Source organism: Diceros bicornis, chromosome 5 (assembly GCF_020826845.1).
Source record: "Diceros bicornis minor isolate mBicDic1 chromosome 5, mDicBic1.mat.cur, whole genome shotgun sequence".
NCBI lineage: Eukaryota > Metazoa > Chordata > Mammalia > Perissodactyla > Rhinocerotidae > Diceros > Diceros bicornis.
In genome coordinates, this window is record NC_080744.1 from 39183419 (window position 1) to 39205865 (window position 22447).

The following is a 22447-nucleotide window of genomic DNA, read 5'->3' on the forward strand; positions in this document are numbered from 1 at the left end:
AACACACACACCACAGAGACTCTGCTCTCTCTGGAGATGCCTTCAAGTCCCCTCAAAGCAATAGGTGGCCCATTCAGAAGCACAGGTCAAAGACTGTGCTCCATCCTCTCTCCCCAGGTGAGAGGCCCTGCCTGTGGTCTTGGGAAGCAGAAACTGGCACTGTGCCTGGCAAGGGATGGTGAGTGGTCACCTTGCTCCTGCCCCTGGGGCCATTGGTGCTGCCCTGGGGGTGGGGTAGAGGAGGGGCAGAGCTAAATGAGGCAGGCTGGGGAATAAAATCAGGCCCGCAGAAACCTGTCACCTCACACATCCCGTTTTCCAGGCTCCCCCTTCCCATCTCTGGTGCCCCAGGGTTGTTTACCCCCCAGGAGGGATGTAGCTCTCAGGCCTGATAAATCCTGAAGGCCATGGAGAGGGGTGAAGACTCAGACATGCCAGGAAGCAGGCCTCTGGGGTGCAGGAGGATCTCTGAGCTGAGATGCCAACAAGAGGAAGAAAGATAAGTTCTCTCCTCAGACATGTAGTTGGCCTGTGGATGAGGCATGGGGACTCTCATGGCCTGTCTCAGATCAGCCGCCCAGTGACCATCAAAACCTTGAAACATTCTTCTCTGCCCCTGTGTTCCCATATTGTGCAGCACACAAGAAGCTACTTCTACACCTACACCTACCCAGCGGACAGTCTGATTTTCTCCACATCCCTCCACTCACATCCATCTACTCACAGCCTCGAGGACTGGAGAAACTGAGGCACAAAGAACAGGATTCCAGGATTGATTTGAAATGTTATTCCTGGCTCGACTAAGAGGACATGACAGCCCCTTGACCTTGTCCCACAGCTATATTGGGACCCCCAGGCCCTGCCCCATTATGTGCCCTATGCTTTCTGCCTGTGGTAGGTGGAGGCAGACTCTGCCCTCATTGGCTAAGGAACTAGGGACTGAGCTACAAGATGTTCATGAGAGAAACTGAGCAAAGCACAGGAATAGGCAGCAGGGGACCGAGCCAGGACACGCTCTGGCTTTTCCACCAACTAGCTGTGTGGCCTTGTGCAGGTGCCTTAACCTCTCTGGCTGAGTCACTTAACCACTTTGTTACTTCTCCTGTATGTGAGTGAGGAGGAGAGGAAGCATCTAAAGGCCCTTCCCACTCTAAAAGTCTACAAAATTAGCTCTCATTTCAATACCCATTCCCAGGTTTGCCCTTACCTGGAACACCTGGGCTGGTACTGCAAAGAGCTCTTCTTCAGTTGCTGGCCCTTGGGCAAGCGTCTGACACAAGAAGAGAAGGAATTGCCCCTGAGTTTTCTCTTGGCAGCCAGGACAGAGACCAACTCCCAGCCTGCTTGGGCCTCCACCGTGGCCCAGGCATTGACTGGCACACATGTGGGCGGTCCACATTCCCTCCTCTCAGTTTCCTCCCCACCTTTCCAGTCCTGACAGGTCCTTGCTGACTCCCCCGACCCCGGCACCCCGGGTAGCTCCAAAGGAGGGAGAGAAGTGAGTGCAGGAGACATGGGTGCTCCTGGGCCCTCAGGCTCTAGAGTACACCCTCACACACAGGCTCCTCCAGACCTCTGTGCCTGGAGAAGGTAGCCATGTGATTCCCCAGGCTCTCCACAGAGGACTCAAGTAGTCAAACTCTCGTGTTTCCTTCTTTCTTCCACTCCATTCCCTCAGTTTCTTCTCCCTCTCCTACTCTTTCTTCTACTCCTACTTTCTTCATCAATTCCCCCAGGATCTTCTCCTTTCTTCTTTGCTCAAGTTTCCCATTCTCGCTCTGAATGCTCCTTCTCTCTCCTCCTGGCCCATCCTTGAATCCTGGCTGAAGGGAGATGAGGGAAGGAAAGCTCCTCCTTTTGGCCTTCATCAGCATCAGAGGCAATCGTTCTGGGGGCTCTCTCTCCCCACAGGACCCACAAGGATCCCTAGGCACCAGGCCCCTGATGAGGGATCCTCACTCCTGGCATTTTGGGGAAGACAGGAAACGCTGTGAAATACTGCCTTCTACTCAAAGCAGCCTTGCAGTTCAGCTGACCACTAACATGTAAAGTGGCCAAGACCCCACCACAACGATGCCACCGATGAGCACGTTGCAGTGTATGAAACACGTCACCAACATCAGCGCTCTGGTCCCAGTTTCACGGCCACAACTCTGGGTCAAGTGAGGTTTTCCTAAATTCACAGGTGAGGAAATGGGACTGGGAAGGGTGAAGAGACTGCCTAAAATCACAAGTAGAGCATGGTGACCTGAGACTGGCTCTACCACCCACACTAAAACTGTGCTAACGTTTTAGAGACTTCACATCTCATTTTATTTTATTCTCACAGCAATCCCGTGCAGTGGAAAACAACCCTGCGGAGGAGAATCAGCAGTTCGCGAGGAGAATCAGCAGTTCGAGGAGGTGAAATGACTTGCTTACAAGCCACACAGCAGACTCCAAACCCCGAACTCCACAAGGAAGGGAGGAAGAAAGGCTCAGCCCCCACCAGCCAATAGCCAGGGATGCTGCCGCAGGAACAAGGGTAGAGATCCAGGCCCCGCCCCTGACATTGTTCTCTACCCGTCGGGGAGTGAGCAACTTGGGGGAAGAAGCCTCAGCTCGTTCCCGGGACAGAGTCCCCACTTGGGCGCACGCTCTGGGGTGAGGCTTCTTTGGGAAGCCGATGGCTTAACCTCTATGCTGGAGGAGCCCCGGGTGGCAGAAAGCCCCGGAGACCTGGAAGCCTTGGCCCAGGATGGATGGAACGCGGAAAGGACTGGGCGGGAGAGCAAGAGCAAGACCAGCTCCTCCCCTGCGGGGTCAGGGCCCTTGGAGCCGCCAGGAGGAATCCTTCCCAGCCCCAAAGTCAGGGAAGACAGTAGGGCCCGGGGGCGGAGCGGCCCCTCCCCGTCTCCTGGAGGGCGGGCACAGAGAGGCCGCGAGGGCCAGGCAGTGCTTTTGTGCGCACGAGGTCCGGGCTTCCCGGCCACCCGAGGAGCAACAGGGAGCCCTCCCTGCCCGGCCGAGGCGCTTGGAAGCCCGCGCTCTCTCTGAAAGTGAAAGGAGTGGGCGGGGGGCGCGGCCGAGGCGGGGCCCAGGCGGGCGGCCGCGCAGGCTCCGCCTCGGGGCAGTCTCGAGCCGGGGGCGCCGAGCGTCTCCAGTCCCCGCCGCGCCGCGGGCTGGTGGGCTCCGCCGCGGCTGTTGTGCCGGGAAATGACACTGCCCGGGGGCCCGACGGGCATGGCGCGGCCGGGAGGCGCGGGACCCTGCAGCCCGGGGCTCGAGCGGGCCCCGCGCCGGAGTGTTGGGGAGCTGCGCCTGCTCTTCGAGGCGCGCTGCGCCGCGGTCGCTGCCGCCGCCGCCGCAGGGGAGCCCCGGGCCCGCGGGGCCAAGCGGCGTGGGGGACAGGTTCCCAATGGGCTTCCTCGGGCTCCCCCTGCCCCGGTGATCCCGCAGCTAACTGTGACAGCCGAGGAGCCGGACGTCCCCCCGGCCAGCCCCGGGCCGCCGGAGCCGGAGGGCGGGTCTCTGCCGGCCGTGGGCTCGTCGCACCTGCAACAGCCGCGCCGCCTCTCCACCTCGTCGCTCTCCTCCACTGGCTCCTCGTCGCTGCCCGAGGACTCGGAGGACGATCTGCTGAGCGACAGCGAGAGCCGGAGCCGAGGCAACGTGCAGCTGGAAGCCGGCGAGGACCTGGGTCAGGTACGGGCCGCGGGGGCGGGGCCGGCGCCAGGCGCGGGGGCTGCTCGCTGGGGACCCAGCTCTGAGCTCTCCGAGGACCGACTCCTCCCGAAGCGCCCTCCGCGGAGAGTCCGATTCTCGCTGTTTAGGAGGAACATGGGGCTCGGAGGGAGGCGCCAGGCCGACCTCTCGCCTTGGCAGTTTTCACCCCGGTTCCACGGGCGGGTCGCGGCCCGGGTCCTGGGGCGTCTGAGGAGAGTGAGGAGGAGTCTGCGATCGGCCATAGCGACCGGGTGGGGAGGAGGGAGCGCGACTTGCTGGCTGCGAGGTGAGGCCGGAGGGATCGGAGGGGCTTGGCCTTGCCCGGCGAACTCCCGCAGGGAGAGGGGCGAACGAGTCTCCCTCTCTCCCAGCCCCCTCTCCCGGCCGCGGCCCCACCCCCGCCGTTGCCAGGGTTTCCCTCTCCTGAGTGGGAGTGGAGCGGCGCTCCAGGCTTTGCTCGGGAGCCGCCACCGTCTGCTCCCGGCGCCCGCACGAGGCTTGGGCGCAGGGAAGGGAGGGGCGCGGGGCTGGGAGCTCCGACAGGGAGCGGAACGCAGCCTTCCCCGGTTTACTGCTCCTAATTATGGCCTGGAAGAAAGTAAACTGAGGCTGAAAGGGCGGGATCAGCCTGCTAATCTCCGCCTCTGGTAGCCTGGATGTTCCGGGGCCAGGTTTGACCCTCGGATAACACAGGTCAGGGTGCGGTAAAGTCATTCCCGGTGCCTGCCCCTTAGGGGTGTGCCGCGCCCAGGACAGCCGTCCTGGCCCCCTCGTTTTAACCAAGGCCAAATACTTTAACTACCCACAGTCAACGCGAAGGAATTGCTCTAGATCCACGTTATGCAAGTGTCCCTGGAGCGCAGAGAGAGGCGAAGGGCGCCCCTCAGGCTCTGGTGGCTCCGGACCTGCCCAGAAGGGCGGTGAGAGCCGCGGCCGCGCGCCGGGGTTGCCTGGGCGCTGTGGGGAAAGCACTGGGGCGCGGCCTAGGCCTGCTGGACTCGGGCTCCGCTGCACTGTCGGATTGGATGAGGCGGGGGAGACACTGTAACCACTTGCAGGGGATCTGTGACTCAGTTACCCCCTGAGACTTAACATTACCCAGAGGGCTGCATGGTTTGTAAGTGACACAAGAGAAAAAAAAAGTCTCATAGAGCAAGAACACACCCCGCCACGAGGTGTAGGGTGCAGGGTGTCCCTATCTTCTCCCCGGGGGTTAAGTGTACCCCTGACCCGTGATTGTTCCCAGTGCAACCCTGGCCCATGTAGGGGGGCGGGTGCCGCCAAGGGGTTTCCAAGGAGGTGGAATGTGGGGCAATGAGAGGACTCCTCCCTCCCCACCTCCTCCGAAAATATGGAGCAGTAGCTCTGGGTCCCCCGCTTCCCCGCTCAAATCTCTGACAGCTGAGAGGCGGGAGCAGGAGGAAGGGCGCCACGGAGGCAGCCCCCGGCTTCCCCCTTCCGCCCGAAGGCAGAGGAGGTCCCCCGGCCCAGGCCTGCGTGCAACGTAGGCAGCCTGGCAGGGGTCAAGACTCCGGGGACCAGTCGCAGCTGTGCCCTGGGCATCTTCGGCCGGCCTCTCCCACCCTCGGCCTCGCTGTCTCCCGGCGCGGCCAGGAGCTGGAGCAGATGGCCGCTGAGGGCCCTTCCAGCTCCAAGGCTGCGTCTCTCAGGCCTTCCCAACCCCCAGCCGGCGGGGCCTCCCCGAAGGCAAACAGCCACGGCGGCGGCAGATAAGCCAGGGGCTGTTGACAGAGGCCGCCTGCGTCCGTGTGGAAGGGCCCGGCGCGGTCTTGGCCTCGCGGCCGGTCCGGGAGCGGCACAGTGCGCCCGCGCAGGCTGCCTGTCGGGCTTCCCCAGGACGAAAGCTGAGCCCACCGGCTGGCTGACCGTGAAGGATGCACCTGGGGGAAGGGTCCTGCGGCAGCGCTCGAGGAGCTCCCAGCTCGCCAGCCCCTTACCCTCGCGCCTGGGCGGGTAACAGGAATACGGCGGAGCAGAAAGAGCCCGGGGAAGGCCCTACCTTGCCTCTGCCTGGCACATACATCCTTCCCCTTCTCCTCCTAGGAGCCCCGCACAGCTTGCCTTGAGACTGGGCAGCCTGCCTGCCTCCCTCCGGAGGCCTTTTCCTTGGTAGAGGGAACAGCTGTGGTCAGAGAAACCCAGATAGGCCAGGAGAGGAGTTGGGGGCCCATCCCCAAGGGCAGCTGGCATGACTGTATTCCTAGACCTTGCTTTTATCTTACAACAATTTTCGGGTGTTGCTCTAGTGGAAGAGAGGGTGTTTGGCTCCTGTTCATTTGGTTCTTTTCTCTGTGTGCTCCAGGATGGGTAAGGAGACCTGGATGCCATGCCGTCCTGGACTCAGAACTCCCACACTTCACTTTTTGCTAATTATAGAGCAGAATTTAGGTTAACAGATTTCCTTTTTAAAAAGCAAATGCCCCTGGGAGGGTGAAGTCGTGGGTCACTCATACCTTAGTGCAAATCACTTTATAAATTTAAACTGATTGCTCTCACCACCACCACCACAGGGAGTGCTAGTTTGATAGGGCAGTGAGAATGTGGGAAGGGGGTTGGGCTGGTAGAGACTGCATGACCAGAGGTAGCTAGTGTGAGTCAGGGAGTATGTGGATGAGTACCAAAGGCAGCAGAGGGTCCCTTCTGGCGGAAGATACACTGAGTATCTGGTGTGATATAAGAAGCAGGAGTCCTCAGGGCTTCTAAATGGAGCTTAGACAAAGGAGAGTCTGAGGCAAGTGTCCAGCCAAGTCCTGCCCAGAGAGAGAGGCTCCCTGTCAGCCCCAGGGGTGAGGAATCATCAGAGGGTCCTCCTGTGACTTCATCAAAGACTCTTTCACACAGTCAGCTCTTTTGGGCTTTTTGCCTCTAGATGCTGGGTAGCCTCTGGCTGTGAGTTGGTTTCCCAGACTTCTGTGGGGAGTAGGCTGGGCCAGAAGATGGGGCTTCGGCCCTCTTTTAAGTAGATTTTACTCTGTAACATAATAAATCTGCTTTCTGATATCCATATAATAAAGCCTTACCTGCTCAAAAATATCTCCCCTGCTGTTGTTCATGTGCTAAAATCCCCACCCACCCACCGATGAGTGATCCTCCAGGAGCCTTTTTGGATACATGCATCTTTATATGCATTACATTCCCTAGAGGAGGTAGCTCCCTAAGACGGAAGACAGACGGCAGTGACTTCCATGACATCAACTCCTTCCATGTCTGACCATATCCATTATTGGCCGGGGAGCTAAATCTTGTCATACCAACCTCAGGAGGTGGCTGGGAGGGCTCAGATGATGTGATGGGTGTGAAAGTCCTTTGTAACCTGCATGGCTGGAGCCAGCCTTAGTCTTTGCTGCTCTTGACTGATATGATCCTCACAAAATTGGGGTAGGGCGAGTTGTAGCCCAGAACTGCAGGTACTAAATCCTCTTCTACCAGGCCCTCCTTCCACCTTCCAGCCCCACTCACTGCTCCCACGTGCTCCCAGAAGAAAGGATGATGCAGTTCTCCCATCTCACCTAACCCATGGCTGGTTCCCTCTTCCACTGCAGTGGCTACAGAGCTAGATGTACCCTCTAAGCCCGTTTTAGTCCCATTGTCCCCAAAATTCTGCCAGTAGGCCCCTAAAGCTGCCCAAAGCCCCACCATTAAACCCATTGCTTTGGATGAAGGCAAAAGTGTCCAGTCAACAGAGAGGGGTTCCCAGGCAGATCTCAGTGGTTCCTCAGAGATCAAAACACTCACACCAGGGGCCAGCCCCGTGGCCTGGTGGTTGAGTTCAGTGCACTCTGCTTTGGCAGCCTGGTTTGCAGCTTCAGATCCTGGGCATAGACCTACACCACTCATTAGCCGTGCTGTGGTGGTGACCCACATACAAAATAGAGAAAGATTGGGGCTTCTGGCATCAGATGTTAGCTCAGAGCGAATCTTCCTCACCTTGTACAAAGCTCTTTCTCTTGTGGGGTTCCATTTGACACCCAAAGGGAGTCAGGGTGGTAGCATGGACTTTGGAACCTCCTGGGGCAATTAAAACATGGGTAGGGGGTCAGGCTGGTAGAGACCTTAAGCCAGCGACTGGGAGGCCAGAGGCAGGGACTAACTCCTCTGAGCCTTGATTTCCTTCTGTAAAATGGCAATAATGCTACCACCTCATGCACTCGCTGTGCATATGCATCATCATCATCATGATTCTCAAACTGTGTGGGAAAAGAGGTTTAGGATGGTGCCACTGAATACACATTGCACATACATCTTCCTGGAATTTTATTTGAGGATTTGGAAGTGGGAGTTTTATAATAAAACTTGGATTTATTATGCAGCATAATGCAAACCTTGCATATATTTAAAGAGTAAAAAGGGAGTTTTGAAAGAGATGTCATGCTTCTAGTGGGCTGCTTCTGGCTACACCCCCAGATACCTGGGGATTGGACATGTGATCACAGCCTAGTGTGCCATGTAGAGACTTCAGTAGGAAAGCAGGAGCAATGCTGTCTGATGGAGGATGAGAAGTGCCTGGCGTGCAGTAGGCGGTCAGTAAGTGGTGGCTTGGGTTATGGCAGCAGCTATGTCCTCCCAGAAAAAACAGGCTCACACAGATGAAATTCTCGCTTGGGTTCACTCAGCTAGAAAGTGACACAGCCAGGGCTAGAACCAACTCCTGACTCCCCATCCAGTGCTCTGTCACTAACCCCATACTAACTTTTCCCATCCCATGGGAAAAGGCTGTATGGTCAGCAGCCTTCCTCTGGCCGCTGCCACAGTTCTCCCTCTCCCTCTTGGAACTCCCTCTGGTCAGTAAGGCTGGAGTTCTGGGTTCCAGCCCTGTGGGGGCACACGTGTGGAATTCCTCTACAAGGCAGGCACCCCTGGGAGGAGGCAGCAGACCCACAGTTTGGATGAGCAAACCTGTGTACTTCAGAGAGTAGACACAGGACTGATGAGTTCTGGGTGGGAAGAGGAAAGGTCCCGAGTGTGAGATATTCTCAGGATTGAGTGGAGGCCAGAAGCAATGGTTATGAGGCAAGAGGTACACCAACATCTACATTTCCCTCCCAGTTTCACCTAAGATGACAAGTCCTCAGCCCTGCATCCTGTTTTCAAAGCTCAAGTTTCTGGGTCCAGAACAAGAGCAAGGGTGCCCTGGGCCTTGCCAAGTGGCAAGGAGTGATAGTGCATCCAGGGATACCAAGAGGGTCTTGGGGAGTCCCAAGCCATTCTTTCTCCAGACCCTGCCAGGCTGGCCTCCCTGCTCTGGGCCTTTGTAAAGGTTTGTTTCTGTGTTTGTCTGTATCCCTAAATGAGAAGAACCGATTGTCCCAAGTGAATGAATCAATAATCCAGATTTGTCCGGCTTCTGCACCATGCCAAGGAATGGGGGGGAGGGGAGCCTGTTATACTCAAGTCTCACTTACTACTCACAACAACCCAGTGAGAGTGGTTATTTCCCCATTTTATAGATGAAGAAACTGACGCCCAGAGGCTTGTTTCTCAGGCCCCAGAATCTCCTGAGGCATTGGTAGAAATGCAAATTTTTGGTCCCACCCTAGACCTACTCAGAATTTCCCTGCGGTAATCCTGACAATCTGCATTTTTTAACAAGGTGAGAATCAGGTGATTCTCATGCTCACAAAAGTTCTAAAACCTGGACAGAGCAGTTTAGTAACGTGCCCACGCAGCTTTTGAGCGGCAGAACTGGGTTGCAAACCTGAGGTCGCCCTCTGACACTAAGTCCAGGGCTCTTTTCAGCACATTCGAGAAGCTGGATATCTGTCACCACCCTGTGCCTGTCTCAGTGTCCACCACACAGGCTCACAATACACTTTCCTTGAGTGAATGAATGAATGAACGAATCATCGGGCCCTAGCTGCTTGCGGTGGAGTGGGGTGGGGTGGGGTGAGGCAGGGCGAGACCTTGTTCCAGCGTCTCATGCATTGCTGAGACGCTGACATGCAGACCCGGACTGTGTTGCTTTCAGAGAAGCCACTGGCAGAAGATTCGGACCATGGTGAATCTGCCTGTCATGAGCCCCTTCAAGAAGCGCTACGCCTGGGTGCAGCTGGCTGGGCACACAGGTGAGCACGGGGCAGGCGCGGGTGGGGAGGGTGGGTGCCCGGGGGAGGAAGGGACTAGGCAGCGCTAACCGGTGCCCATCTGCAGGGAGTTTCAAGGCGGCGGGCACCAGCGGGCTGATCCTGAAGCGCAGCTCGGAGCCGGAGCGCTACTGCCTGGCGCGGCTCATGGCGGACGCGCTGCGCGGCTGCGTGCCTGCCTTCCACGGCGTGGTGGAGCGCGACGGCGAGAGCTACCTGCAGCTGCAGGACCTGCTCGACGGCTTCGATGGGCCCTGCGTACTTGACTGCAAGATGGGCATCAGGTACGCGGGCCCTGCCGGGCCAGGCGGGGACCCGGCGAGAGCCCAGGGCTGGGGCGAGCACTCTACCCGTGTCCAAGGCCAAGCTCGACGGGGTCCGGGTGTGCGCCGGCTCATGCCCCGCCGCTGCCTCACCTCCGTAGGACTTACCTGGAAGAGGAGCTGACCAAAGCCCGCGAGCGGCCCAAGCTGCGGAAGGACATGTACAAGAAGATGCTGGCAGTAGACCCTGCGGCGCCCACTGAGGAGGAGCACGCGCAGCGCGCCGTCACCAAGCCGCGCTACATGCAGTGGCGAGAAGGCATCAGCTCCAGCACCACGCTCGGCTTCCGCATCGAGGGCATCAAGGTGAGCCAGGCCCGCTTCGCTTTGCACCGCCCCGGCCCTTCCTCCACTCCAGCCCCGCCGCGCGGTGTCTGCCCTCCTGTCGACCCCCACCCCCTGAAGAGGCACCCTCTGGCAGCCGTCTCGCTGTCCCTGGCAGCCAAGGTCCCGGGAGGTACTGCTGCTCTAACCTGATCCTCTCCCCTCGGGTGGGTATGGGGTCCCTGACGCTTCCTGTCCCACCTCCTTCAGAAAGCCGATGGCTCCTGCAGCACCGACTTCAAGACCACGCGAAGCCGGGAACAGGTGATTCGCGTCTTCGAGGAGTTTGTGCAAGGGGATGCGGAAGTGCTGGTGAGCACCGGATCCTAGAACCCTGAGGTGTTGGGGAGCCTGAAACCGAGGGGTGCCCCCAGGTCATCCGGTCTAGTGCCCTTGCCTACGTGACCCCCATGGTAGCATTTATTGAACTGTGTTGTAATTGCTGTACGTTCCTTCCCTTCCGGGCTGCGCGCCACGTGGGGGCCTGTCTTCCTCACCACGGTATTTGTCAAGCCGAGCATGCATCGTGGCCCCTAATTAGCAGAGGCTCAATTACTGTTTAGTTAATTTTCGTCCTCTCCTCCCCTACCCTCTCCAGAGGAGGTATCTGAACCGCCTGCAGCAGATCCGGGACACCCTGGAGGTCTCTGAGTTTTTTAGGAGGCACGAGGTAAGAGGGGTAGGCTCAGGTGCTGAGTCTGTGGTCTCTGAGGGCTCTACAGCGGGAATAGGGTGGAAGGCTGCTCCGGGAAAGAGCCCGTAACCTGACCCTGTGGGGCTCGGCAGGTGATAGGCAGCTCGCTCCTCTTCGTGCATGATCACTGCCATCGCGCCGGTGTGTGGCTCATCGACTTCGGCAAGACCACGCCCCTCCCCGACGGCCAGACCCTGGACCACCGGCGGCCCTGGGAGGAGGGCAACCGCGAGGACGGCTATTTGCTGGGGCTGGACAATCTCATTGGCATCCTTGCCAGCCTGGCCCAGAGATGAGGCTAGGCCTCTGTCCGCGCGGACTGGCAGGTCTGACAGATGGACCTGAGGCTGCGTCCCCGAAGAGCATGAGGGCAAGAGACTGAAACCCCGCCGTGCGGGGAGGTTCACACGGTCTACCAGGGCCAGGTGCCAACCACTATGGGACGCACTGCACGCACCGGGGGCTGTCCCCCATACAAGCCCCAGTGTTCCCAGAGCTGATGACACTAATTTAAGGGGGGGGCGGGGTAGAGTGGGACAATGGGCTTCTTCCTCAGCCCAGCTCTTCCGAAGGGGCTCCATACCCCTCCAGAGAGGCCAGATAACGAATTTTACTTCGCAGGCACTAGATCTATTGGTCTAACCGCCCACACTACAATGGACTCCCCTTCCCAATAAAACAAAGACACCAGCTTTGGCAACTCAGGCCTCATCCCCTCCCTCCTCTGGTCCCCTCTTTCTTTCTTTCTTTTTTTTTTTCTGAGGAAGAGTTGCCCTGAGCTAACATCTGTTGCCAATCTTCCTCTTTTTTGCTGAGGAAGATTCACCCTGAGCTAACAATTGTTGCCAATCTTCCTCTATTCTGTATGTGAGCTACCACCACAGCATGGCCTCTGACCCATGCTGGGGAACCGACCCCAGACCACCCAAGTGGAGCACGGTGAACTTAACCACTAGGCCACCAGGGCCAGCCCCAAGATCCTGTCTTTCTTAGTTCCCTTGCATCCCTCATGTCCACTCAGACCACTGGAGAAGATGAGAAGAGCTCTTTATTAAAGGCATCTGTAGGGTTGGGGGCTGCCCAGGTGAAGGACGCTCATGGGGAAAGGGCAATCCAGAGAAGGCTTCCTGCAGGAGGCAATTTCAACGCCCCACCCAAAACCTGGGGGGGGGGGGGCAGGTGGCCTCTAGTCACAAAGATCAAAGGCTGGGGTGGCCTGGGGCTGGTTACCAGGATGGAAAGTCCTGAGACAGGCCCAGACACGCAGCACAGACTGCAGGGGACAGAGGCTACTGGAAGAACAAGCCACCTAGAAGCCTGAGGAGGAGTGCAGGGAGGAGCTGTTGCTCCCATCAATGCCTGAGTCCTCACCCTCAGGGCCCCTTGGGGCCCAGGTGCCATAGGTGGGATTCCAAAGGTTCTGAAGTTGGAGGCCCCTGGTTTTGTGGGGCTTGAGGCCAGAGGGCAGCCAGGGGCCAAGAAGGCTCCCTTCCCAGCTCTTCAAGCTCTCCAGACTCAGCTCCTGGGCCTGTGGGGATCTTAGGCCCTCCAAAGACCTGCTCCCCAGCCCAGAAGCTCCTTCTTCCTCCAGAGTGGGCCCCAGCTCCATTGGCAGGGGTAAATTCAGCACATCAGGGTCCTGTAATGGGAGGGTAGGGGAGCAGGGGGCCATAGTGTTGTTTTATGTCTTCCCTGCTGACCCCCAAGACCAGGATGGTCAGGGCAGGTCAGGGGCACACCTGAGTGCAGTACTGAAGGCGCTCCAAGATGCTGGCAAAACTGGGCCGCAGCTCAGGCTGGTGCTGCCAACACTGGGTCATGATACGGTACCTGGGAGAAGGCAGGAGTTCGTGCCCACCCATGGCTGTGAAGGACCTCCTTCTCTGGGCAACACTTCATACTCACACAGGCCCTGGACAGCCCCTGGGAGGGTCCATCCGTCCCCCTCCAACGACAAAGTCCAGCACCTCCTGGTTGGTGCGCCCAGGGTAGGGCATGTAGCCCAGTGAGAAGATCTCCCAGAGCAGCACCCCAAAAGACCTGCATCACAAGTGGGGGCACCAAATAAAGCCCATCAGGCGCAGCCTCCCCTTCCTTCACATGAGGTGGCCCAAGGCAGGGGAGGAAGGAGGGCATGTTATCACCAGGAGTCTGTCTTGGATGTGAAGATGCCTTCCAGGAAGGCCTCTGGGGGCATCCACTTGACTGGCAGCAGAGCCCGGCCCCCCTTGCGGTAATAACTGGCTCTACAGGAGGGAGGATGGGAGTGATGAGTTGTTCGAATGCCATCCGGGTGCTGATAAACTCCCCTCGAGCAGCAGCCTTCCCCACCTCCCCAGGCCCCATACCTATAGATGTCTCTTGCCATCCCAAAGTCCCCAATCTTGGCCACTCGACTAGGCCCCGTGCAGCTCAGTAGGCAATTCCGGGCAGCAATGTCCCTGCAGAGTCAGGGGAAAAAAAATCACTACCAGAACTCAGAAGCTCCAGCCCTGATCTTTTTCCTCAAAAGTTATGTGGAAGGGCTGTTCCTTGGGGAGGGAGTTAGGCTGGGGGTCCCCTGAACCAAGATCACTCCCAACCTGTGGATGAAGTGATTTTCCTCCAGGTAGTGGCAGCCCTGGGCTATGTCCTGGGCCAGCTGGAGCAGGTCCTGCATGGCCAGAGGTGATGGCTGGCCCTGGGTTGGGCAGAGGGCGCATCAGTCCATGCAGGTTTGGGGACACATGGTCAGGGTCTTTAGAGGGGCCTGGAGAGCTGGGAGAAGGGACTCACCAGGTGCGGCCGGCTGTGCCTCAGGAAACTCTTAATGTCCCCTCCAGACATCAGCTCCAGCAGAATTAAGCGAGGGGCAGCCCGGAGGCTGAGCCCCACACAGCGCACAATGTTCTGATGGCTGAACTTGCTGAGCGAGTGGTGCACATACCCCAACACCAGCAGGGAGAGAAACCATGCTCTAGGCTCCACAAAACCGGAGGGGACCTGTGTCCCTAGACTTGCTACCTCTCAGCCCCAGGGGGAAGAGAGGCTATTCCTGCAGGCAGTTCTTGGTGCCTCCCTCCCACTTTCCACCCCTGCCCCCGGCCCAGGTGCACCTGATGATGAGTGCCTCCATGAGGAAATCCAGCTCATCCTGACGAGAGCAAAGTTCTGGCAGGGTCTGGGAGGAAAAGAGCACAGAGCTCATGAGCTCCCCTGACTCTTCAGGGAGACAGGCTGACCCTAGTGCTGGCAATTGTTCCTCCCTCCATGGAGCCCTGCTCTCCTACCCACAGCCAGAAGTCCCACCCCCTCTCACCTTGATAGCCACCTGCAGGGGGCTGGGGTCCCCAGGAAGGCCGATTACCAGTCCCTCATAGACTTCTCCAAAGGCACCATGGCCCAGGGCTCTGCAGGGAGACAGGTTGGAAGGGAGTGGGTGGCTGGGCCCCAGGAAGGGTCCTAGAGGGTCTAGGGCCTCCTTTACCTCCCTTCCCCCTCATATGCCCAGCTGGCCCTAGCTGAGGATCTGAGCTCGCTCTACACCATGGCATATCCCCAAGTACAAGCCCTGCAGGGGCGATGTTGTCTAGCACAGACCCAGGGCAGAAGGGAGGGCAGGCATGGGGTCAGAGCCGGGGTGGGAGTCTGTGGTGAGGCCTTCCCTTGGGTCCCTGCAGACATCCTGGGGTGGAGGCAACCTTTGCTCCAAAGGAATCATGTTCTAGGGTCCCTACCATCCCAGAATTGGGGATGACAGCTGACCTTGGACAAGTTACTTTCCCTTTTGGAGCTTCTCTGGCCTCCATCTCCTCTACACAAGGAGTTTGGGCCAGATGCTCTCTAGGATCCATAATTCACCACAGCAGGGAGCAGGATGGGGGAGAGGGATTTAGAGTGCACAGGTTCTCAGAAGGAGGGGGAGGACTCACTTGATCAGAGTGACATTGGCTGGGGAAACCTCGGTAAGCCCTGGGGGCAGAAGCCAGGACTGGACCGGGCCAAGCCCCACCTGGCAGTAGTAGGGGTTTGGGGCTGTCTTGATGGTGGAGGTTCGAAGCTTGCTCAGCTCGACGAGCTCAGGGCCTGGCAGCCTTGTCCTCCACAGGCCCTGCCACTTCTGATGGTTCACTGAGGATGGGAGGGACAATGGCGTACTCTCTACCTGCCCATCAGACCTGCCCTGCCTTGCTTCCCCCTGACCAGGACTCTCTCCAGATGCCCATTAAGGTAAACGTTTTCCCCAGGTCTCCCCAGCTGCTTCTACTCTTAGAACCCCAGAAGAGTCCACCACTGCTCTTCTGGAAGTAGGGGTCTTGAAATCAGCCATGGCTGCCCCTGAGACCCCACAGAAGCCCATCACAGCTCAGTGGAGAGACAGGCAGCTTTGAATCAGCCATGCTTGCTGGACGCTCCATACCCAGAATCAGGATCCCACACACCATAAGGAAACTCAATGTCAAGGTCACCACCACAGCCACCATCAGAACCAGAGGGCCTGGGGGGGTGGGCAGGTCTAGGAAGAAAGAGAGACATCTCCAGTGGGAAGCTCCTCTCTATCCCTCCACCCCAAGTTTTACCCACGCCTCAAGACACAACTCAAGAGTTAACTTTTCCATGATGCTTTCCCCACCTATCCTGGACAAACACAACCTCTCCCTCCTGAGAACCCCTAACACACTTGACACCTCCCATGGCAATTGTCCCCATGAGATAGATCTAGCTCTAGATCCAGATATCTAGATATAGATGTAGACAGGCATCACCCCTCCCACACTAGACCATTAGCCTACATGCTCCTTGAAGGCAGAGCATGCACTGATGCATCTCCAGTCCCCCACCCAGCACCCAACACAGTGCCTGGCACATAGCAGGCATCTTTCCCCATGCCCTACTGCTCCTCCCAGCCCATGGCCCCAGGAGTCCAGACCCTGGACAAAGGCAGGACATACCCATGCAGGTGATGTTATCTGCAGCCAGCTCCATGCCCTCTGGGCACATGCATTCGGCCCACCAGACCTCCGCCTGCCACTGGCAGTCAGTGAGAAGGCAGTGACTGCAGTTGAAGTGCTGGCGGATCTCCACCTCACCATGGCTCTCTGTGACTATGAGTACAAGAACTGATGTTGCAGGGTGAGGGGGGAGCACACAGACTTTTTCCAGCTACATGGTTAATTCTAGCCCTGGACTTTGGAACAAGGAGCGGTGCCTGGCATTTAAGGGTGGGTGGGAGGGGGACTTTTGTCAAGCCTGCACACTCCCTCTTCAGGGATCCTTAAGCTCGCAGGTATTTAAAGAGAATTCATGGCAAGGAGATACTTGGCAAGTGCCCCAGAATGCTCCAAGCGACATCCAACTGACAGCCCTGGTCCCAAATGTTCCTGTGCTGTGCAAGAACAGGTAGTTCACAGTGCGGAGTTTGTGGCTCAGATGGGAGTGGGCTCAGGGATTGAGGAAAAGGGCTAGGCCAGGCTGAAAGGTCAGGGGCAGGGGCCAATACCTGCCAGAGGTTGCAGGTAGAGCTCATTGGTGGGGTGTATGTAGGACACTCCATCTTCCCCATCAGCCCAGAGGATGTCAGTCTCTGAGGCATCACCCCCTGGAAATTGAAAGTGATAGAAGGTTTGGCTACAAAATGCAGGGAGGAAGGGGCACACAGCTGCCTCACAGCTGGAAAACTGGTTTATGAACAGTGGGGAAGCTGGAGTCTCTTGGTGGAAACCCCAGTGTAGCTTCTCCACACTAGCATTACAATACAGGTGCTGCCAGCTCACAAGTGGGAGCCAAGCAGTCAGGGCGAGGGCTGGGGGTGCTATGAAATGGGAGAGGCCCAACCCACATATTCCATTTCTGTGATAATGTGTAGGAGATGATGTGTATAAAGTACTTATGAACAGCACAGCCCAGATAGACTCAAAGGCTCTGTTTCTTTACACTAGTGGTTTCCAAACTCTGGGGTGTATTAGAATCACCTAGAGGATTGATTAAAACACAGATGGTGGGACCCTCCCCTAGAGTTTCTGATTCAGTAGGTTGGAGGGCGGCTGAGAATTTGCATTTTTAACAACTTCTTAGGCGGTGCTGATGCTGACTCAGAGACCACATGAGAATTTCTTACTTAAACTATCCCTGCCTGTCTGCCTCCCTGCCCAGCTTGCCAACTCGCCCAGCTCTAAGTTCCTGGGACTGCTGCAGAACAAGGGGGGGACGTGTTGTGATGGAAGAGGTCCTGGATTTAAATAAAATCTAGAGAGTCCTGTCTGCACGTGTGATTTGCAACTTATGTGACCACCTTTTCTAAGAGCTCTCTACCTGCTCTGGCCTGGAGCGGGACTCAACGTCTTTCCCGCTAATCCTTTTGAGGGACTCCGGCCTGTTCTAAGGCTCTAACCTCACTTCACCCCAGGGCTGCCCAGCTGCCCTCCCCAACGATGCACCTACCCCGGTAGCCGCCGCCGCCTCCGCCCGCAGTGCAGGCCCCGCCGCCGCCCCCGAAGCCTCCGGCTGCGGCCCAACCCAGCGTAGCCCAGGCCTCTGCGCAGCCCCTGCCGCCCTCCGCCCCCTCCTGCAGGGAGCGGCCGGCCTGCGGAGAGGGGGCCCGCGACGTCCAGCCGCCCCCTCCACCTGCGGAGAAACGGCGGGACGGCTGGCAGCGGGGTGAGGAGCAGGCCCACCTCTCCCCGTGGCCCGCGCCCTCACCTGCCGCCCCGCTCCTCCCGCTGCTCCCGAGCGCCGCCGAGCGGTCCTCCAGTTTCTCAGAGGCGGCTTGAGCCCGGCCTCGGTCCCGCCGCCTCAGGTAGGCCCGACCGCCTCCTCCGGCCGCCACCAGCAGCGGCTCCAGCTCGCCGGCGCGCAGCTACCGGGCCAGCGGCAGTCACGTGAGGACCCGGCACTGGGCGAGGGCTCCCGCCACCCGGGCTGGAGTAAGGCAAGGGGCTCCCAGCCAGCCCCCGGGATCTGGGGACCCCCAGGCCGGTACGGAGAGCTCGTGTGTGCGCGCCCGCGGGGAGAGGTTTGGGACCCCGACGCTGAGCGCTGGGGGCGCGAGTGGCCGGAGCGGGGGCGAGCACGTACCCGAAAGACGTAGGTGGCGCCCCCGCCACCCCCGCCGCCTCCTGCCCAGCGCCGCGACCCTGGGACACCTTCGGTCCCATCGGTCGCCGCGTGCTCCTCAGCGGCCTGAGACTCTCCTAGGCAGACGAGCTGACTCTCCGGGCTCCCCTGCGGGCACCGCGCGCCCGAATCAGCGGACCCGGGACCCTCCCCTCGCGAGGCTGATGTCTGAACACCGGGGAGCGCGCCTCCCTCCACCCTGCCCTCGCCCTGCGGCGCCTCAGACGCCCCCTTCCCACAGGCTCCGCTTACTCCCGGACAGGCGTCCTCTCCCTGCTGCCCCACGAGGATGTAAAGCGGCTCCCCACCACGAAGGGAGCAGATGGCAGAGATGAAGACGCCATGCGCCCGCGACAGGTGGTTCTTGGCGCCTTTGCCGCCCGCGGCGCCGTAGGCGGAGATCCTGCGGAAAGCGGGCGCTGAGTCCACAGCCCTCGACCATCGGTCCTCAGGCCGCCCGTCTGGGGTAGAGGCTGGTGACAGAGGTGGCCCCAGAAGTTCTTATCTGAGGCACTTAGAGGCCGTAGTCGATTTTGAAGAGATGGAGAGACTAGGTTTGCACACCAAAAAATTACATTTTACACTTTTTTAAGGAGGCTTAATGGAGATAGGGGAGGCTCAAGCCATCCCTTGGCGCCGCCGCTGGTTTGGGGCCCTCTGCTTGGACAGGAACAGGCTCCGGGACGAGCTAACTCGGTGGCGACTATTTCGGCCCTTCCCCAGGTTCCGCTGGAAGTAGGGACAGTCAAGGTCGCCCAGTCCGCAGGTCGCTGCGGTATGCCCTAAGACGCAATGTGGTGCGCATGTGGCCTTCGTTCCTCTAACCGCAGAACCTCCGACTCCCAGCTCTCCACCCACCTCTCTCCCTGCTCCGCACTTACAGGTACTGGCCGGGGCCGGGCGACCGCCACAACTGCACTCCTCTCAAAGGCCCGGCGGCCCCCACTGTCACCACCACGCTGCTGCCAGCGTACGCCCCGTCGCACTGTGTTTGTGTGGGCCCGCGCGGACCACTGGCCCCGCAGGTGGAGAACCTCCAGGGCCCCTGGGTGCCTGGGAGCAGGGAGGGAGGAAAGGGTCATAGAGCACTTGTCTCCGTCCCCCCCCCCCGCCCCCCCCCCCCCCGGCCCAAAGGTCTGGGCGTGGTGAGCGGAGAAGGGAGAAGGAGCTCGGAGCTCACCTCGGGGAATTAGGGGAGAGGCTGGCTCCAAGCCGCTAAGCAGGGCGGTGACATTCGGGACCCGGGGCCTTGGAGCTGGCGGCGGCAGAAGCGAAGATGGCAGAAAAGGCGCCTGGGATCCTGAGCTGGAGCAGAAAATTGTGCCTGAAAGTTGACAGGGAGAGAGCAGCGTTGGGAGAGGGAGCAGGATGTTAATGGAGGACGGGAAATAAAGCGATAGATAACCTCTCGACAGCCAGCCCTTGCCTCTCGCGGCCACGCCCCTAACCCCACCTAGCCAGTGCACACCAGCGCTTGGAAGCCGGCCACAACCCAACTCTGGTCGCCGAGGCCCCGCGGGGTGCCCACTGATACCCCTGCAAGTTTCTCCCCTGGAGAGCCCTTCCCAGTGGATGACTTGGGGGCCGCACTGAGCTCAGTCCTGCAGGGCCCCCATCCTTTCCTTGACTTAGCGTGGTGGTTCCGCCCACGGGCGGTGCTGAGACCCCAGGGCCTGTCCCTCCTTCCCAAGCGTGATCCGGGGTCCTCGGATTCAGGCACTCACCGCGCTTCTCAGCATGCCCTCCCGGAACACGAACCTGGGAGCTTTGGCCGCGAGGGGTGGAGGCTCTGGAGGAGCCACTGGGACTCGGTCTGTCGCGACCGCCGTCCCTAACCCTAGGAAGGTGCTTCTGGCTGGACGGTTCGCTGACTGCCAGAAGGCACTTACCTGCGGCTCCGAGCCACAGCAGCAGCCAGCCCGGGCGGCCCATCCCCTGTTCAGCCCACTGCAGCTAGGGATGCATGCTCAGATCTTGCCACTTCGGTCCAGACTGCCGCTCATAGCAGTGTACAGCCGCTCTCTAGTCACCGCCAGGTCCTAAAGCCGGCCTGGCCACACCCACCTCAGACCCTGGGATGCCAAGGAGGGAAGGGAGGGGCGTGTGGGCAGCCAGGTCCCCATGCTTCCTGAACAGAGCTTGCAGCGCCTCCACCCAAGGGCTCTCTGTCTCCAGCCACTGGGTTTGCTGCTGGCTGCCCCAGGGAACGTAGTGTGTATGAGGCAGAGGAGGAAGCCACCACCACTTTTGAGGCAGAAGCGTGACAAAGTGGCACGCCATGCTCCAGACACCCTGCTGGGCTTCTAGGTCTCTCACATCAGGAGTAGGCGGGTGTGCGCTTCACTGGTGGTGGCGGCAGCGGTGGTGTGTGTGTGTGTGGGGGGGGTGATAACACATGGAAAGTACTTTTTAAACTGCCCCAAAGCATCATTACTTGCCATTACTTGTGTCTTTCAGTGCCTTTGTGACTGCCAGGCTGAACCTGCCGACACCCTCAGAAACATGGATCTCTGGGTTCACCTCATACAATTCTGTTGCCTGTGTTAACTGCACAACTTCTTACTGTGATGTGAAAGCCAAGTGAAGTCCTAGACCTGATGTCAGAAGCTCTGAATGCTAGTATTAGCATCCCTAGTCAACGGGTGATGGTGCACAGGTCACAACTGCTCGGAGACAATGTCCTCACCACCTGGAAAATCCTATGAAGAGAAACTCCTCTGTAACCCACAAGGCACCCTGCAACTGTGAGGGCCACTAGCTTTCAGGTGATTGTGTCTGGGGTCCTCATTCTTGTGCTCAAAATACTAATTTGAAGACTGAGGCCTGCGTTTACTATAAAACACTGGTAAAAAGAAGTTATAGTAGTTAGCTACTTGGTAAAGTCTCTGAGTATAAGTGCTAGGTGTAGACATAACAGTGATTTTGTAAAATCTCTGGTCCCCATGCCCTATTTATCTCTGTAGACACCCCACTTTGAGGTCACAGAATTTACTTTGCAAGGTCCCTGTCAGCCAATGGTTCTCAAAGTGTAGTTGGTCCTGGACAGCAGCATCACCTGGGAACTTGTTAGAAATGCAAATTCTTGGGTTTCAGCCTAAACATACTGATTTAGAAACACTCGTAGTAGAGCCCAGCAATCCATTTTAACACACTCTCCAGATGAGTTTTGTCACATGATAAGTTTGAGAACTATTGCTGTTTGCAGATATAGTAGTCGCTTAATAAAACCTATTGTATAGTTTTGTGTTCAGCAGCTCCATTTATGGGGAGTGGGTTCTCTCTACCTACTGACAGGGCACTCTGCACTCACCCTGATGACCTGTAAAAACAATGATGGTAAGTAATTCCACACAGCAAATGACACTGTAAGAAAGTTTATGTGTTAGAATTCAGACAAAACAACAACCTGGAAACTCTACCAAAAGAAAGATGAAGTGATGAACCAGAGTTTATGCTTTGACCCACTCCTCCCCAGCCTGTGCCTAACCACCAATAAAGTCCACAGTGGAAGGGGTGTTGTAGGACAGTGCTATAGACTGAATGTTTGTGTGCCCCCAAATTCATACAGTGACACCTAATCCCCAGTGTCAGGGCATCTGGAGGTGGGGCCTTCAGGAAGTGATTAGGTCAGGAGGGTTCCACTCTCATGGGTGGAATGGGATTAGCGCCCTTATAAAAACAGGCCCCCAGAGAGCTCCCATGTCCCTTCTGCCATGTGAGGGCTGTCGATGAACCAGGAAGTTGGCCCTTAGCAGACACCAAATCTGCCAGCACCTTAATCTTGGACTTCCCAGCCTCCAGAACCATGAGAAATAAATTTCTGTTGTTCATAAGCCACCCAGTCTATGGTACTGTTACCTAAACAATTAAGAGACAGCTACTGCACCAGTCTGATTTTTGGCTTCTTCAGGTCCCAGGACAGCAGCTGATAGAAACAGGGGACCACAAGAAGACAAGATGCTGACCTCATTAAGCACACCTATACTTCAAGTCAACTGCAGAGAGAGTCCTTCCAGAAGTGGCCCTGTTCTCAAGAGCACTGCCCTGGTCTGGCTCCACTCTAGAACTGGGACTCACATTTTTGTTATCCCAGATGTGGACTCAATTTTCACCTCCCACTCATGATTCCTCTCCCATCTCTCTCACAGTAGTCCTGCTTCTCCCCTGGGATAACCCATCCCTCAATACCAATCCTGAACTAACACGTC

At 58.1% G+C, this 22447-nt stretch overlaps 2 protein-coding genes across 4 annotated transcripts; one reads left to right on the forward strand and one right to left on the reverse strand.

Annotated features, from left to right (window-relative positions):
• The first annotated feature begins 3139 nt into the window (after nt 1–3139).
• ITPKA (inositol-trisphosphate 3-kinase A) lies at nt 3140–12306 on the forward strand. Its single transcript, XM_058541285.1, has 7 exons — nt 3140–3684; nt 9692–9788; nt 9874–10090; nt 10231–10435; nt 10664–10765; nt 11052–11123; nt 11240–12306. Exons 1-7 carry the CDS (start codon nt 3196–3198, stop codon nt 11441–11443), a joined length of 1386 nt encoding a protein of 461 aa, XP_058397268.1. The 5' UTR covers nt 3140–3195; the 3' UTR covers nt 11444–12306.
• LTK (leukocyte receptor tyrosine kinase) lies at nt 11894–22398 on the reverse strand. Of its 3 annotated transcripts, XM_058541286.1 has the most exons (20): nt 20129–22398; nt 19420–19563; nt 19121–19292; nt 18492–18642; nt 18201–18347; nt 17826–17982; nt 17568–17750; nt 16627–16725; nt 16079–16231; nt 15547–15642; nt 15059–15257; nt 14446–14536; nt 14243–14307; nt 13923–14052; nt 13730–13827; nt 13496–13588; nt 13292–13393; nt 13053–13187; nt 12887–12977; nt 11894–12786 (listed from the first exon to the last, which is right to left on the reverse strand). In XM_058541286.1, the coding sequence occupies exons 1-20, from the start codon at nt 20169–20171 to the stop codon at nt 12457–12459; spliced, it is 2679 nt and encodes an 892-aa protein (XP_058397269.1). In that variant the 5' UTR covers nt 20172–22398; the 3' UTR covers nt 11894–12456. The 3 variants fall into 3 exon arrangements, with proteins under 3 accessions (XP_058397269.1, XP_058397271.1, XP_058397270.1); XM_058541287.1 differs by lacking the exon at nt 17568–17750 and having other exon boundaries at nt 11895–12786; XM_058541288.1 differs by lacking the exons at nt 14446–14536; nt 17568–17750 and having other exon boundaries at nt 15059–15138.
• Between the last annotated feature and the right edge of the window lie 49 nt (nt 22399–22447).

Excerpts from the sequence above, each read along its gene's own strand:
- ITPKA (XM_058541285.1), top strand. The coding sequence starts at position 3,196 with ATGACACTGCCCGGGGGCCCGACGGGCATGGCGCGGCCGGGAGGCGCG. Across the intron at positions 9,789-9,873 it reads GCAGCTGGCTGGGCACACAG|GGAGTTTCAAGGCGGCGGGC; the intron begins GTGAGCACGGGG and ends GCCCATCTGCAG. Across the intron at positions 10,436-10,663 it reads TCCGCATCGAGGGCATCAAG|AAAGCCGATGGCTCCTGCAG; the intron begins GTGAGCCAGGCC and ends CACCTCCTTCAG.
- LTK (XM_058541286.1), bottom strand. The coding sequence starts at position 20,171 with ATGGGCCGCCCGGGCTGGCTGCTGCTGTGGCTCGGAGCCGCAG. Across the intron at positions 18,643-19,120 it reads CCCGGCCCCGGCCAGTACCT|GATCTCCGCCTACGGCGCCG; the intron begins GTAAGTGCGGAG and ends CGCTTTCCGCAG. Across the intron at positions 12,787-12,886 it reads GCCTTCAGTACTGCACTCAG|GACCCTGATGTGCTGAATTT; the intron begins GTGTGCCCCTGA and ends CTCCCATTACAG.